This window comes from Lycium barbarum, chromosome 4 (genome assembly GCF_019175385.1).
Source record: "Lycium barbarum isolate Lr01 chromosome 4, ASM1917538v2, whole genome shotgun sequence".
Taxonomy (NCBI): Eukaryota; Viridiplantae; Streptophyta; class Magnoliopsida; order Solanales; family Solanaceae; genus Lycium; species Lycium barbarum.
The window spans coordinates 25085286-25103107 of NC_083340.1; the positions used below are offsets into that span (position 1 = coordinate 25085286).

The 17822-nt window shown below is 30.8% G+C and overlaps 1 protein-coding gene across 1 annotated transcript; it reads right to left on the reverse strand.

Moving 5' to 3' along the window:
- Positions 1-2556: 2556 nt before the first annotated feature.
- On the reverse strand, positions 2557-7594 carry LOC132635618 (zinc finger CCCH domain-containing protein 18). Its single transcript, XM_060352077.1, has 4 exons — positions 7373-7594; positions 5674-5985; positions 4704-4764; positions 2557-3659 (listed from the first exon to the last, which is right to left on the reverse strand). The coding sequence occupies exons 1-4, from the start codon at positions 7496-7498 to the stop codon at positions 2671-2673; spliced, it is 1488 nt and encodes a 495-aa protein (XP_060208060.1). The 5' UTR covers positions 7499-7594; the 3' UTR covers positions 2557-2670.
- Between the last annotated feature and the right edge of the window lie 10228 nt (positions 7595-17822).

Below are 17822 nucleotides of genomic sequence, written 5' to 3' on the forward strand. Positions count from 1 at the left end.
TGACACAATCCACGAAATAGATGTTTTTTTATTTTATTTCGTGAATAAAAAAAGAAATAGGAAATTATAATTTTTTTTTTGTTTTTGCATTTCGTGTATTAAAAAACGAAATAGGATAAATTTTTTTCTAATTTCGTTCGTATAAAAAGGAAATTGGAATATATATATATATATATATATATATATATATATATATATATATATATATATATATATATTATTTCGTGTATTAATGAAGGAAATTGATTTGTTTTTTTATTTTTTTTGCATTTCGTAATCTAATGAACGAAATAGGTTTTTTTTTTTTTTTTTTTTGTATTTAGTGAATAAAAAAACGAAATAGGAAATTATATACATATATATATATATATATATATATATATATATATATATATATATATATATATATTGCATTTCGTGTATTAAAAAACGAAATAGGAAAATAAAAAATTGGAATATATATATATTTTTGTGTTTCATTTATAAAAACATTTATATATTCACGAAATAAAAAAAAATCTTATTTCGTTTTTTAATAAACGAAAAAAAAAAATAGTTGTAAAGTCAAGACATAACTTTATTTTAAATATAAATATAATTCTAAAAAATATAGGGAGAAAAACTAGTTGTAAAGTCGTCAAACTTTAGATGGTCATAACTTTGCGCTCGGACGTCCGATTTACGCGATTTATTTTTTTGATTTTGGGTATTTTTCCGAGATCTATGCACACAAACTGCCACAAGGCGGTTTGGCCGAGCCGATTTTTAAAAAAACGCCTTTTATCACATTCAATTTCAATTTTTCCCCAAATTGGCATGAAATTTTCAGTTTTATTTACTTATAAGATGATGATACGCAATAGATTTCAACGTAAAAATCCAGGGATAATGTATCTGTGAATGTCAATTTCACTTCTGCGGTTTCAATTTTTGAAAATAAAGCTGACTAATTTTCTCGATATATAAAGTTGACTAAAATAACCTTACAGTTAAACACTAAGTTTTTTGAAAAATATATTTTAAAAAAATTAAAAAATGTCTTTTAATCAATTTGGAATATATATATATATATATATATATATATAAGATCAATTTCAAAAATATATAAAAAAAACTGTTTTTTTTTTATATTTCGTGGATTGTTCCACGAAATGCAAAATAAAAAATAAAAAAAAACAGTTTTAAATTAAAAAATAAAACAGTTTCGTTAATATAAATAAAACTGTTTTTTTTTTTTTTTTTTGCATTTCGTGGAACAATCCACGAAATATGTTTTTTTTTATTTTTTTATTTTGCATTTCGTGGAACAATCCACGAAATATTTCATTGGTACATGAATGAAATATATATATATATATATATATATATATATATATATATATATTCCTATTTCATTTTTATATAAACGAAATGAAAATAAAATTATTTTCGTATTTCGTTTTTTAATACACGAAATGCAAAATATATATATATATATATATATATATATATATATGTGTATATAATTTCCTATTTCGTTTTTTTATTCACTAAATACAAAAAAAAAAAAAAAAAAAAAACCTATTTCGTTCATTAGATTACGAAATGCAAAAAAAATAAAAAAACAAATCAATTTCCTTCATTAATACACGAAATTATATATATATATATATATATATATATATTTTCCAATTTCCTTTTTATACGAACGAAATTAGAAAAAAATTTATCCTATTTCGTTTTTTAATACATGAAATGCAAAAACAAAAAAAAAATTATAATTTCCTATTTCTTTTTTTATTCACGAAATAAAATAAAAAAACATCTATTTCGTGGATTGTGTCATGATATGTAAAAAAAAAAATCATTTTTATCACGAAATTAAAAAAAAAAAAAAAAAAAACTATTTCGTGGATTGTTCCACGAAATGCAAAAAAAAATTAAAAAAAAAAACTATTTCGTGGAACAATCCACGAAATAGCAAAAAAAAAAAAAAAAAAAAGAGTTGCTGCTATGAACAGTAACTGGGGTATTTCGTTGAATGATCAACGAAATACCCATTTGGGTATAAAAAAAAAAGACAGCCTATTTTGGTCTAATTGCTGTAAAAATATGCCATTTTGGCTCCGGACTCTTCTTTTTGTGGTTCTCCTTGTCTTTGTAATCATTTATATCCCTTTACAACAATTTGTAGTTGGATATTTTCTTACTCCGCATGACTTGGTGTAACAAGTATACCTAACTTCAGTTTTAATAATCTAGTAACGTTGTTCTATAGCTAGAACGTACTCTCATGGTGAAACAAAAAGAAAAAAATAACAACAGGTGCTAAGATCGAAATGATTTTTGACTGTACGTGTTCTTAAAAGAAAGAGATGTAAACCTGAATTCAGCTTACTTCTTTAAAAACTTAGCTTACATCCGTCGCATCAAAATGCGTTTCTGTAGTTTCAAGGTAATGTACTTATGTTCATAATCGGCAACAATTTTCTTTCCATTAAAAGGTTATCCCTTTACTCGAAATACGCATATGCATGTTGAAGTCTCATCAAATTAATAAAATGAACTCTTGAGAAGGGGCTAAAAACAATAAAAGCAACATTAAAAGAATTGTGATTCGCCAGAATCATCATTCTGAATTGAAAGACCTCGAAATCATTCAGGTTAATACAAGATATGTTTTGAGCTACTCTAAAATTTCAGCCATCTCTTTTCCTTTTCCTTGCTATGAACTGCATTCGATGCAGATGAATGAGCAGCTTCAGCAGTGGCTATAGCTTTACGAGTTTCATTTAGCTTCCTCATAGCAGCTTCATAAACCGGCTTCTCGTTCCTGTTTCTCTGCACCATTTCTTCCAGCTTCTGAGCTCGTATCCTCAACTCTTTTATCTCATCATCATACGCAACCAGAGCCCTCCTATCTTCTTTCTTCTCTTCCCCTTTTGTCTTACTTCGCTGCTTATTTCCTGCGCTATTGTTCATGGTTTCTTCATGCACTGCAAGCTGAGTATTGATAAGACTAAACACATCTGGTCTTGATTCCTCTTCTGCCTTTGCAGCCCGAGCTGCTGCTGCAAATTTCTTCTCACGTTTCCTCTGACCACCCCTGCTTCTTTTCTTACCCTTTTTGTCTTCATTCTCAGCTTTCTGGTTTTTAACAGCATGGTCAAGAGATTGTTTTGGTTTAAGAACTTTCACAGGAATAGGATCCACCATTCCCTGTCCAGATGCGCCTAAACCCATTCCTTCACGGTAACCCATGTTTGCCATCATCCTGGAAGCTATGCCACGTGTGTGATTCTCCCACTTAGCAAAAAGTGTTGTTTCTGTCTGGACACCACGCTGCAGGGCTGTGCTTTCCACAAATCCTAACCCTTCTGGACTATCATCTTCATAGTCACTAGAATCAGATTCTTCGGAACCTGAGTAACTCTCTTCTTCATCACTCGCCTCTGCATGTTCAGACAGTTCAATATTTTCAGCTCCAAGCATAGCAGAACTTCCATCACCACGGAAAACAACATGACCCAAATTAAGCTTTTCGTCCCAAGACTCAAGTTCAGCTTTTTTCCAAAGACCAGCTTTGCTATCTGAGCGAGCCCAGATGCTGGAACCCGCAAGTGATGGATCCCATTTCATAGGGATATACTTCTTTAACGAGGATATTGGAATGTTGATACCTGAAACAAAAAAAATTAGACATCAATTGAGTTTTCAGGAACTCTGCAAACTACCAAGACAACATGCATGATCACCAGTAAATCTGCAGCTCAATGTTTATAATCAGCTATCCAAACAACGGAGCAAAGTACTATCAGCAAATTATAGTCAACAGTGCTTTAAGTATGCAACCTGTTGCATTACAATGCAGATCAATGAGTGTAGCAAGGGTTACAATAGACAATTTATCATCAAGACTTTTGCACTAGTAAAGACAAGAGCACGGGTCAAAGTAGCTTGTTTTGGTTGGGTTGTCATTAGAAATGCTTGTTTGACTCAAGATAATTTGCAAAGAAGAGGTTTCAATTTAAGCTAAAGGTGTTATTTATGTGAAGTGGAGCTGGAATCAGTCAATCATCTCTTTGTCCATTGAAAAGCTGCTAAACAGTGCTGGGAACTTACCCTGAGCCTGTGTCGTGTAGTCAGGGTAATGCCGTTAGTAAGTCTTTTGGAGAGCTGGCAAGGGCAGAAAATAGCAAAGAGCCAGAAGCAACTTTGGAGGACCATCTCCTTGTGTATTCTCTGGACTATTTGGAGATAAAGAAATAGTGCTTGCTTTGAGAACAAAAAGAATCGTATTCTAGAATCAAGAACCTTTGTATGCTCAATCTGTTTGTATGGAGTAAGAAGAGTATATTATAGGACATGGATCAGTATATGGAATTTTTGGATTCTCTTGGAAATTTGTAATCTGTTACTCTTGTAGGGACTGAATGTTTCTGATGTAATTTGGTGTACCTTCTATCAATAATACTTTTACCTTATCAAAAAAAAAAAAAAAACTTAACAGTTATTTCTCTGTTTCAAAAGAAAGATCTTTATACATGGTTAATTACTTTTATTTCAAATGAAATGAATACACATTTTTATTTGACTAAAGGAAGAAAGTGAAATCAAGAGCCTGATTTCTCTCATATTTTCCCCACTAGGGATAGACGCAAAGAAAGCTGTGAATGTCAAACCAATTCTAAGATCTCCGAACAGATATGTTCATTCCAACATACCATGTGATAAGCGGCAACTACTACCAAATCGACATCGCTGCTGTAGAAAGAACTTGCACATCTGCACTAGCGTGGTCTATCATTAGCAAGTGATATGAGTACAATCTAAGCACTCTGTGACTAGGAAAATCATAAGGAGATTCAAGATGCAAGACTGCATAATCTGATAAAAAGAGATATAAAAACAACTTCACTGTTTCTCAACCAGAAATGGAGGTGATTGTGCTAAGATTTACCTATGAACACAAAACATACCAAAGATCAACATGAGAATAGTACATCAAATTTGATGAATGGAAGTAAACTGCTAAGAGTAACACAACTGTTTGTTGCCCAAACTATGTTCCTATATGCAAGACGGGAGACGAATATTTATAGTTAGATTGATCAAACAAAAGAAAAATAGCATTAGGTTCCATAAAGTTATGTTGATTAACATGAAATCAAAATTATAAAAGAAAAGACATCATATTGAGAACTGTAAAGAAGTAACAGATGAGCTTGTATAGAAAAATTGGTTTCAAGCACTGAAGTAATAAGACAAGATCTTATCTGAGGCACCGCTGTATACATACAAGAGCTGAACCACAATTTGGCCTGCCTATGGCAAAAAGTTGGTATACAAGGAATAACCAAATATGGTTTGGTTGACGCACCATGCGTGAGTTTGGCTAATAAACTCAAGCACAACAACCAGGCATGTCTCTAAACAGTACCAAACAAACTACAGAAGCATCATTAAGCAAAAGTATACACCAAGTGATCTAGACAATGCAGCATATATATTTATTAATCAACCTTTATTTATGTCCCAACAGGAACCCCGAATTCTTTAATACTGAAAGGAAGTAAATTAAAATGATGCAACAAGAACACTAAGAACAACAAAGAGAGATCAGCTTATAGGCAGTGTTAGTAAGAATAAGAAAAGTCAGTTCAGAGATGCTAACGAAGAACAACGAGTACCCACCAGCATGTTCTCAGATGTTGGAGTACGAAAACAAACTTTTGCAGCATGAGACCCCTCCAACCCCACAATTAGACCATTATACCACCTTCCATCATTATTGCGGAATCTACATTTTGATCCAACAGCATACTCTTCATCCACTAGTGGCTCTGCTTCAATCTCTGTTGGATCAAGAGGCTCCATCTCAACCTCAGCAGGTTGCTCCTTGGCATCATGTAAAGAAGCATCAAGCTCTAGCAACAACCTTGCACGTTTTAGGTGAAGGAGACCTTCCTCAGCATCTTTTATAGACTGAACAAGCTCTTCATGAACCTGTTTCCAAAAGATAATCATATTCAAGTATCTTGCACTTGAACTCAGTACATAGACCTTTACGTCATCCCAGAAGGTTGGATTTCACAAATAGATAGTCATTTTTACTATTAGTTTGAGTGATGATTGCCTACATTCAACTTCTCATAATTTGCATTTAGTGTTGTCAAAGGTTCATTTAAGGCACACTTAAGGCCTGAAGCTCAGAAAAGCTCAATACTTTGCCTCACTTAAGTTGCACGCTTCAATGTAGGCAAGGCATTAAAGCATGCACCTCATCGCCCATTAATTCTATCTTGAATTGAGCGGTACTAAACAATAAATATAATTGGCAAATAAGTGTATTACTAGTTGTTAAGGAAAACATTATGAATGAACTTGTTACGTTTTTCTCGAATTACATACATACTTTTATTGTTTCCCTTCATTGCGCCTTTTTAAACTAAAGCACATACTTCAATCACCCTTTGCGCTTAAAGCACCAACAACTATGGAGCAGCTTTTCGCCTTTGACAACACTGCTCGCATACACTGAAATATATATAGGTGTGCCATTACACCCCAAAGCCATATCTCTATTTAAAACTCCTACAATTTTTTTTAATTTCTTTTTGGGTTAATGGTCAAAAACACACCTGAGTTATCACTTTTTCGTGAGTTTCAATTTCACACCCCAACTATCAGTTATTCCCTTTTTCTACCTAAACTACCGGCATATGTGTTAAAACACACCTAGAAGCTGACTAGGCCAACTATCAGTTCTTTCCTTTTCCTACCTGAACTATCATCGTCTATGTATTAAGACACTCGACGAAGTTGACTAAGCCAACTACCAGTTGTTTCCTTTTCCTACCTGAACTATCACCATCTATGCATTAAAATACACCTTGAAGCTGACTATAGTGCTATTCCCTTTTCCTATATAAACTATCATCATCATCTATGTATTAAAACACATCTCGAAGCTGATTAAGCCAACTATAAGCTGTTCCCTTTTCCTACATGAACTATCACGATTTCTATTAAAACACACTTCCAAGCTGACTAGGCCAACAATCAATTGTTCTCTTTTCCTATCTGAACTATCATCATCTACTCAACTAGGTGTGTTTTAATACATAGATGTGATAGTAATAGTTTAGGTACAAAACAAAAACAACTGATAGTTGAGGTGTGTTTTTGACCATTATCTCTTCTTCTTCTTCTTCTTTTTGTAGGATTAGTAGATGGTGATAATTCAGGTAGGAAAAGAGAACAACTAATAGTTGAGGTGCGAAACTCATAAAAAAGTGATATAGTTTAGGTTTTTTTTTGTTAGGGTTGAACACAATTACATAGAAATTAAAAAGGGGAGTTATAAAATGAGAAAAGGGGAGAAAACCCTAACCGAAAGGAGTTCGGGATCGGAAGGATCAATGGATAGGGCTTCAGTGAGAGAATTGAGAGCGTCTTTTTGCTCTTCCAATTGAATTTCCAGCTGCTCTTCTAGCGCTTTCTCTTCCTCGTCCGCCATTACAGCTACCCTGCCCAGGCGGTTTGATTGCGAAACACACAAAATGAATGACCTCCCCTCTGTTTTTCGTTTTAATCTAAGGACCAATTAAATAAGAAATGTTTAAATTTTCTTTCACTCACCTTTGCTTTATTGCTACACGAAACCTACAAAATTATTTCTTTTAGTTTTTTTTTTTTAAATTATTATAAGCAACTGCTTAATGACTTTTTGAGATACTTATGCTAAATTTAGTAAATTTTTATTATAAAATCAATATAGTAAAACTAGATATAGATAAGAAAATGTGACACTTGAAATAGTTATTTAGCCCTTTACAAAAAAAAAAAAAATAGTTTTATGACCCTTTTTATAAGAGATTTTTATTTTTTACACATAAAAAATCTGGAAAAAAAAAACATATAAGAAATCTGAAAAAATCATTTTCTTCTATTTAAATTATAAAAAATCCAAGAGATCTTATTTTCTCTCTATGGCCAGCATTCTTGTTTATCTTTTTTTTTTTAAAACAATTCTTTTTACTTTTTTTCCTCATTTTTTGGTAATAAAAAAAACATTACCAACTGCAAATTATGCAAGAAGGCATAAAAACGAGTTGGAAGCCGAAGAGATACTTTCTACCCTTCTCTAATTATTTTTTTATTAATGCCTACATTCAGTATATGGTTCCTTTCCTAGATATTGAAGATAAATCAAATTGTGTTTTGTCCAACCATCTTCAAACATACACTGATTTACTCAGAAAGCAAAACAAAATTCTTGTAGCCATGACTGGAAGGAAAAGAAGAAAATTAAGGTCGTAAGTTTTCAGTTTGTGTTTTTTCCTATTAAATTCTTGAGTTTAAACTGATTTGAATAGTATTGAATATTTCAGATTTGATATTTGCTAATCTTAAGAGAATTTGTGTAACCTTTACTGAGTGACAACCGGTAAGGAGTTCCTATTCTTTTTTTGTTTTGAGTAACAATAGTGTCAGATTTATGTTCTACCTTATTTTTTGTATGCAACCTTTATTGGTGGCAATATATGAAACCGTGGAAGGACCAACAATTCAATTATTGAAACCTCCAATTTGATGTTAATCATAAAATATCACCTTAAGTGTTATTTTATTTTCATTTTTACTAATTCAATTAATCATTCTAATAGTATTTTGTCTTGGTAACACCTCCTGAAGAATCCTGCACTAACACTAATTTTCCTTTCTTATTTTTCTCATGGGAACTAAGACTATTAGAAAATGCAAATTCAATTAGGATCAAATTAATCAAGCTTGTTAGACCAGCTTGTATGAACGTGGTGTTTTCCGGTTATTGATCCCAGCAACAAAAGAAGCAGCATAATGGGGCAAATATATTGATATTCTTTAAAAATAATTTTTTAATTCAGAATATGATAAATAGAATTCATATTATATTCCTTTATGTACTTTTTCCTCCTCATTTTTTTTTTCATTTACTCCATTCATTCAAAAGTCACTTTTGACGTGATTTTTTTTTTAAATTAACCTATATAATTCCCATTTTAAGTGGTCAGTTTGAATCGCCCTGCATTTACACGACGCTCATTTTTGTTTGAGGGAGATTCATTCTTGATATGGGTTTTGAAAGATTTTCAACTTAGTTTTATTCGATTCTATTTGGAGTAGTTCTCTCGATATGATATTTTTGGAATTAATGTTGTAATTTTTTGTTAGCTAATGTTTCTATCCAACCATTTCAGGCACGGGAACGAGTTCACTGCCATATGGCTGATTACTGGTGATTCTGACTTCATGTAGGCGAGTTGCAATGTACAATCCGAACTAAGGACGAATATTTGGGGTTAGCTCACCCTCGAAGGATGCATTTATCTTCTTCTAAAAGAAGTTGTATTTTTCTATCTATTTTTTCTTTTTCTTATTTTTAAAATTACATCTCTATGACTTACCCCTCTTCATTTCATTCATTTCATCTCCGTAAGTTTCATTTTCATAACCTAAGTATTTAACTATGTTAAGTTATGACACTATCTTATGGTGTTTCTCCATGTACTGTATGCCTATTCAAGTAGTTTATATTTTTAGAGAAAGAATTAATTGAGAAGATGAGAAATCGGTGGTGCCTGAACAAAGAGTGCAAATAATTAACAAGATAGAACTCATAGAAGAGAGTGAGAAAAATATACCCTTATGAAAATGAGATACAAAATGAAACGACTTTGGACAATCTATATCTATATATAATATAAAGTTGGGCATAGATAAGTTGATGTGCCACCTCTCTATGGCTAGCATTTGCATTTATCTTTTTTCTCCTTTTTTGGCATTTTTTCCATTTTTTATTGCATTTTTTGTTTATTTCTGCTACTAATGTATGGATTAATAACAGTCATTTATTGGCATTTAATTCAACGTTTGAAACGGCCCAAATAAACCTTTTGTTGAATCAGGCCACGATCAAAAAGCAACTAAATAGCCCATGAATAGATACATTTAAAGTTTCAGTTTTTTTAGTTTTGATTACATATAATTATTCTTAATTCTTATCAACCATATAATAGGTAGCACAAGTTTAATTTTTACCTCCGTAATCCAGCCGATTTTGCCATTCTCTCACGCCAGTAAGTTCTTTTGGTTCTGTTTCTATTTTATTATTTTAAATTCTTAAAATATTATATAGTTATACTTTAAAAAAAATGGAACTTTATTATACTTTATACATGACTGTGATTTTTTTGCAAATTGGAAATAGGTGAGTAATGAGTTTATATGTGGATGCAACATTCCCCCTTTTTGTTTTTGGTGATTTTGTGATACTAATGTTTTTGGCGGATTATTATGATTTCTATTTGTATTATTTTCTTCTTCTTTCTTTTCTGATCTCTAATGGGTATGAACTTTCTTGAATCGAAAGCGGATTTTCCAGGCACTAAGTTTTTTATACCAATTATTTTTTAAATAATTTGTACTTCTTATTCCTTTATCCTGTATTTTTATAGATAGTTTAAGCATGCTTTTGTTGCTTAGCTATTAACTGCTAAGGTTGAAACTATATCAGTAACTAAACGTGTTATTTTACAATTAGCTTTATATATAATTTTATATCTCCTAAATGAAACGAGATTAGTAAATAATCAAATTCTTAATTGTCAAAAGCATTCTCAATGAAATTGAAGCATGAAATTCCGTTCTATTTTCTCGATGATGTCGTATGTTGGATTCATAGGAAAATGTTTTAAATGAAATGAGTAATTTCTTAGTTTTTATGAATTGTGGTTTCAAGAATTTTGAAAATGAAAAAGAGTAGTTTTAGAGTGAAGTTGTTAGTCATAAATAATGTGATGTTTTGGTAAAACGAAGAAAGGGAAAAGGTAAATAGTGATTGGGCGACGAAGCAAGAAAGAAAGAATGAGAGAAAGAAAATAGAAGGCAAATGGGTAAAAGGAAGGAAAAAAATAAGACAAAAATTGATCAAAGAGGTTTCGCTCGTATACTTTTCTTCCCCTTCCTTATTCTTTTTGTAGTAGACATTGCTTTTGACGCATTTTCCTTTTTAAAGATTTTTTTTTAGAAAAGAAGTATTAAAAGGTAACTCTTGAAAGGTAGGAACGAGAAGTTAATAGATACTTAATATATTAAATGAACAAAGAAAAACTCTATTTAAAATTTATAAGGAGATTAAAACCCATAAAATAAAATAATAAAGTAAACAATGTTCCATCTATATAGATTATATTATTATATAAAGAATAAAAACGGTAATTGTTAGAAAGGAAAAAAAAGGGAATAAAAATAAGTGACAATAATCTAATCCATTTCAATTTGAATACTAAAAAAAAAAAAAAAATTTAATCATTTAAAAATATATTCCATATCTGCAATAAAAGTTTTAGAATCGCGCGAAGCGCGAACCAATCCACTATTAATGTATATAAAGCAAGAGCCAAATGCAGGTCTTGCATTCAAAGCAAAACAACAAATTCTTTAATGTTTTCTGCCTTTTGGAATTTTGTTTATCCTAACTCGTATATTTTGGGTGGGTTGGTCTGTTTGAGCTTCTTCAACTATTTTCTCTTTATTGTAAGATTCTCTTTTTTATATATATATATATATATATATATCATTTTGAGATTAATTACGAGTTCTTTTTCTATTTTTCCCGTTAGTATGTAATGTAATCATAATTGTCTTAAATATTTTAATCGGATTTTCTAATTCTATATTTTTATTATTAAAAAGACCGTCAACCTAGAAAGAATACTGACTTAACTAATGAAACCTTGACGCAATGATAATGCTCAACTTTTATGTTAGTGTATCTTTTTCTCAATCTATGAATCAAGATTTGAATTTCCTCAATTGCAATGATTAAACTCAATCTCAATTGCATGGTTAATATTTCTTCGATCTCAACTGAATATAAGAATCAACTTATCTTAATTCTATTAATGGACAGCGCGAAGCGCGAATAAGTTCACTAGTAACTTAATTCCATTGAAGCCCTATCCCAATTGAATTTCCAGCTGTTCTTCTAGGGCTTTCTCTTCCTCGTCCGCCATTATTGCTACCCTGCCAGGCGGTTTGATTACGAAACACAAAATCAACGATGTTTGTTTATTTTGTAATGTAAGGACCAATAAAATAAGAAATGTTTAAATCTTCTTTCACTCAACTATGGTTTTTTGCAACAAGAAACCTACAAAATTACTTTTAAAATTTTTTGTAGTGATTTTTTATTATTATAGACAACTACTTAATCACTTTCTGAGATATTTATGCTAAATTAAGTAAATTTTTCATTATAAAAATAATTTAATAATTCCGATACTGTTGTAAATTGATAGCAAATGGAATAATGTAAAACAATATATATTAGACAAGAGATGTAGATAGGAGGAGAATACATTCTTATTTCAAGTGTTTATTTTCACGGGCAAAGAGTGTCCTATCTATAGTAGACATCCTCTTGGATTGAGCCAAGGATGTTTCTCAACCCAATATTAGTTTTACACCGCAGGAGAAATATTCTTGAAAGTTGGACAGTGAAGGGGAAAGAGTTCCCATGGAGACTAATAACACAGAAATTAAAAGAGAAAATTACATCTTAAGTCAAGCTTTTGAAGTTAGGCACATAAGTAGCATAATTTTTAAAGTTCTTCAAATATAACAGATTTTATACCTTTATGAAAATATAATACGAAAAAGAATTCCCCTAAATTAGGAATTCAATTATATTTACTCATTCGTTATTATCATTTATCTCCCTTTTTTAAGGGATATACTCATCTCTATTGTAACATTTATCTCTCTTTTTTAACAGATAAACATCTTTCTTACTTCTCTATCTTATACACCCCTCAATTGCTATTACATCTTCTTATTCATTTCAATTTTTTTGTATTGGTTGTTGAGAGTTTTCTAAGATTTGGGCAGGGTCAAAGTTAGAAAAAGAATAGATTCACTTATGTTAAAATAACTATTAAAAATTGAAAAATAATATTTATTAAGAAAATCCAGCAATATATACGAAAGAAAATTACTATATGAGGTATAATTACATATATAAATATTATTTGGAGCACACACAAAATTATACAAGGTATAAAATTCTCATACGAGGTATATTAAAATTATACGTGCTATATGAAATGTATATAAGGTTTAATAAAATGTATACAATGTATAACAAAATTAATGAGGTATATAAAATTTATTATACAAGATATAATAAAATGTACTATATAAATTTTTTCTGACATAAAAAGCAATAATAGAAGAATTCATATATTCATGATATATTGGTATAAGTTTATTTCTGATTAAAATTTAATTTCCATATATTACTGATATTCATGTAATAAAAATACAACCATGTATATTCTTAATATGTTGTATATTTTTTAACTAAAACCTTGCATATCCTTAAAACATTACTTATCATAAATTTATGCAATATAAATAAGATATGATTTTTCTTTTTTATATACATTAAAGTTGTATTTTTTTTTTTTTTTGTAAAATAGTTTTGGAAGATAATAGTTTTAACCTAAAAAATAGGAAAGGAATTGAGTTTGTTATACGTGGTTCTCTCAACCATGATTCCTTTAATTTAGGAATTTAATTATGGTTTTGTTAATATTAATTTCCATGAAATGTTAACTAATTAATGCTGCCATATATTTATAATGACTTTTTAAAAACTGTCTAGTTTTTTTCCCCAAATTTAAAAGTTCACCTGGCTCACACTTCAAAGATACGTCTTTTAGCATCAGGTAGTTATATGGTGAAGTAAACTTTCTCCGATTTTCTCCGATAGTAAACCCAAAGAACTTCTAGTTGACAACCCATTTTTAGAGAATTTGCAGTAAACAATAGTCCCTTGAATCAATTGATGTCGCCTGCTTTCTGCAGTTACAAATTAAATAGCCTGAAAGAAGAGGAGAGGAAAGGATACAACCTTTTGTATAACTAAGGTAATATAATATGAGTTATGGATATTATTAATTAATTAAGAATAGTAGTCATGAATATGAAGAGGTGTGAGCCATGGAGTTGACTTTCTAAAATAAAAATAATTGAGAAAAAGGCCAAAAAGAAGAAAAAAAGATATATAGGGTGCCTAGTCATTAATACAGAGTTTATATCTTTGTATGCAAATAGTATATGAAGTATATGCCTCATATTTCGTATTATATAAGTTTTGAATAGGATCTTTCACGTTAATAACATATTAACCATTTGTTGCAATACAATACTTTAGTTCTTGTTTTTAAAAATCATTTAATATATAGTAAGATTTAATCAGTTTAATTCAAATTTCTAAAATATTAGACACAGTTCATGACTATATAAGGAAATAATGAAATTTTCTAAATATTAATTGTAACTTTGTGAAACGAATAGCAATTTTTTAATGGTTATAAGAAAATTTTTGTTGCTGAACGAAATAATTGTGGCTCGAAGTGTTGAAATAAAACTTGATAATATGAAAAGAAGATTTAATGCATTTCTATGCATACAAGAAAATTATAAATTTGTACATTAGAAAGAGCTGGAAATGGTATTTAATCATGTACGATATATTATAATTTTCTAATTATCATAAATAAAAGGTTTTATTTAAAAAAAAAATAGTTTGAGTTGTTCAAATGAGTGAGTAAATTAGGTTAAGTTTTTATTTCTCATTAATTAGTACATATACCTACTCCATTGATTCTATATTTCCTTCATCCCATACATTTATTCACCTTCCCCCCCCCCCCCCCCCCCCTTAACAATTTTATATTCTGTTATGTATTTAATTTTTCTTAATTATTTATTTATCTATTAAAACAATGAGTGAATGAAGTTATCCTTCAAAAGGATAAATTCATATCTCTGAATCTAAAATAGTTATAAAAAGAGTGAATTTTGAAAAAATGCATGAATTTTATTTAAAATATTTATGAAATTTTATAATAAGTTTTGACTTTAGACCACTGACTGTATAAGCCGTACCTAGTAGAAAATAGTTTCATTTAAAATGTCCAAATGAAAAATGGTGTCAACTTAAGGCTTGTATTTGACCCATTAGAGGTGGTTCTGTTACGTTCTCATCAATCCATTATTTTTTTGCGCGGATTGCCCTTCTTTTGGGGTGGTCTTTAAATTTTGCCCCTCAAATTTGTGGTCTTTAAATTTTGTCTCTCATATTTGTGGTATTTAAGTTTTTCCCTTTGCTTGGAAAGGTGGGCGAATACACGAAGTTCTGGATTCGAACTCTCGCTCAGGCATAAAATAAAAAAATAATTTCGCAAGGCAGGACTGGGGGAGTGTATGCCGGATCCAGCATACAATCTTTAAGGAAAAGCTAAAGTTATGTCGGATCCGGTATAACTAAAAGTCTGTCCCATAAGACAGAATTTTTCCTAAGACATAGTTTAGTTATGCCTTATGGGGCAGAATTTTAGTTAAGGCATAACAAAATTATACCCCATAAGGCAAGAACTTTTCTTAAGGCTTTTCCTTATAAGGCAAAGTTTAAGTTATGCCTTAAGGAAAAGTTCCGCCTTATGGGCATACTTTTAGTTATGTCTTTGGGGCACACTTTTTAATTAAGGCATAACTAAAAGTTTACCAAAGTATATATATATATATATATATATATATATATATATATCTATATGCCTCAAGGCAAAGTCTGCCCCCTCCGGCAGACTTTTAGTTAAACATAACTAAAAGTCTACCGGAGGGGGCATATCAAAATTTAAACTTTGCCTTATAAGGCAAACTTTTAGTTAAGCCTTAAGGAAAACTTACGCTTTATGGGGCATACTTTTAGTTATGTTTTATGGGGCACACTTTTAGTTAAGACATTACTAAAAGTTTACCTTGAAAAGTTTAAAAAAAAAAATACGTATATATGCTTCAAGGCAAAGTCTGCCCCCTCCGGCAGACTTTTAGTTAAACATAACTAAAAGTCTGCCGAAGGGGGCAACTTTTAGTTATGTTTAATTAAAAGTCTGCCGGAGGGAGCATAGCCAAATTTAAATTTTGCCTTATAATGCAAACTTTTAGTTATGCCTTAAGGAAAACTTACGCCTTATAGGGCATACTTTTAGTTATGTTTTATGAGGCACACTTTTAGTTAAGGCATTACTAAAAGTTTACCTTGAAAAATTAAAAAAAAATACATATATATGCTTCAAGGCAAAGTCTGCCCCCTCCGACAGACTTTTAGTTAAACATAACTAAAGGTCTGCCGGAGGGGGCATAGCGAAATTTAAACTTTTTGCAAAAATTTTTAAAATTTTTGACTGAGCGGGGGTTCGAACCCGGAACCTATGCGATTTAGCCGAAGGGCAAAATTTAAAGACCACAAATATGAGGGGCAAAATTTAAATACCATCGCAAAAGAAGGGCAATTCGCCGAATTGCCCTCGATCCATTAGTTGGTAATTATGTGAGTCCACTAATTTACATAGAGATGATATGTAAGAACTAAATAAATGTTAGGGATAACTACATGACTTAACTAATTCTAGTACATATTTATATTTAGTAGCTATAATTTAGATTAATTTTGTCCTATAGTTAAGAGTAATATGTTAAATACAACTAATAGCGACATATTTATTTAAAATAGAATACTCTATTTTTATTATTTTATATCTTGACTGAAAATTTTAGGGCTAGCTTTGAGATGCTTCTTTTGTCTTCGCCGCCGCCGACCACCACAGAGTCACCGCCGAAGTTCCGTTGCCGCCATCATTATCCTCTGATCAAACCCAAATAATGAACTCTCACCTTGGAACCTTTAAAGACCTATCTTTTCAGTTCATCTGCCTGATAAGAAAGGAAATAATAAGATAGGATAAGGTCACATCGTCATTAGAATCATTAGCCACCACTGAATTTGACTATAGATGAAAGTGGAAAGCACCTGAACTTTCACAGAGCCAGACAGGACGCATGGTACGATTTCCAACTTCGAGATCTGATCGTTTTTCGTCGTCTCCTTCTCCAAATCCGTCTTTTTCAAGCGTCTCCTCCCCAGATCCGGTCGTTTTCCGGCGTTGCCTCTTGGAAAAATCTCATAACTGATTTTTAGAGTGTATTCATTTTTAGGGTGTATTTTGTTAGCATAAGGGTGGTTGTTGTTGTTGTTGTTGTTATTATTGTGAAATTTCTGGCATAAATCGTCGGCAGATCTAGCCGGAACTAGTGGTTGCTGTTGATGTATCCACGAATACAGCGATTGTATACACTTTTTCGAGCTTTTTTTGTTAAATTTTTAGATTGTATTCATTTTTTTAGAGTGTATTTGTTAATTTTTGGTGTATCTATGTTTTTTTGTACTCAGTTTTTACTTGTTGTATTCATGAATACAGCGAACCCGTTTATGAATACAGATAGTCATTTCATGAATACAGTGAAAAAGTAGCTACAAATGAATACAGTTGAGTTGAATACATTTGACTCGAATACAACTTAGTTGAATACATCTGACTTGAATACATCGACATCGAACTTGAATACAGCGAAATCTGAACTTGAATATACCAAAATCTGACTCAGCCGAATTTTGAATACAATCCGAATTCTGAATACAATCTACTGTAGCTATGAAACGTAACTAGCTAAAACATAACTATGCCAAATTTTTAACTCTCAAAATGTAGTCATTTATGTAAGTTTCCCATAAATGTTTAGGCGGTTGCATGAAAATGTATTTAAAGATGTTAAGGTAGTTCTCTCTCTCTCTCTCTCTCTCTCTTTTTTAATAACGCGCAAATTTATGTGATCTTATAAAAATAAAGGCTGAATACTGTAGCCTCCTAAACTTATCCCTTTATTTCATTTAG

Coding starts and splice junctions, on each gene's coding strand:
- LOC132635618 (XM_060352077.1), bottom strand. CDS start 7,498: ATGGCGGACGAGGAAGAGAAAGCGCTAGAAGAGCAGCTGGAAATTCAA. Junction 5,986..7,372: donor CCGATCCCGAACTCCTTTCG/GTTAGGGTTTTC, acceptor TTTTGGAAACAG/GTTCATGAAGAGCTTGTTCA. Junction 4,765..5,673: donor CAACATCTGAGAACATGCTG/GTGGGTACTCGT, acceptor ACGCTAGTGCAG/ATGTGCAAGTTCTTTCTACA.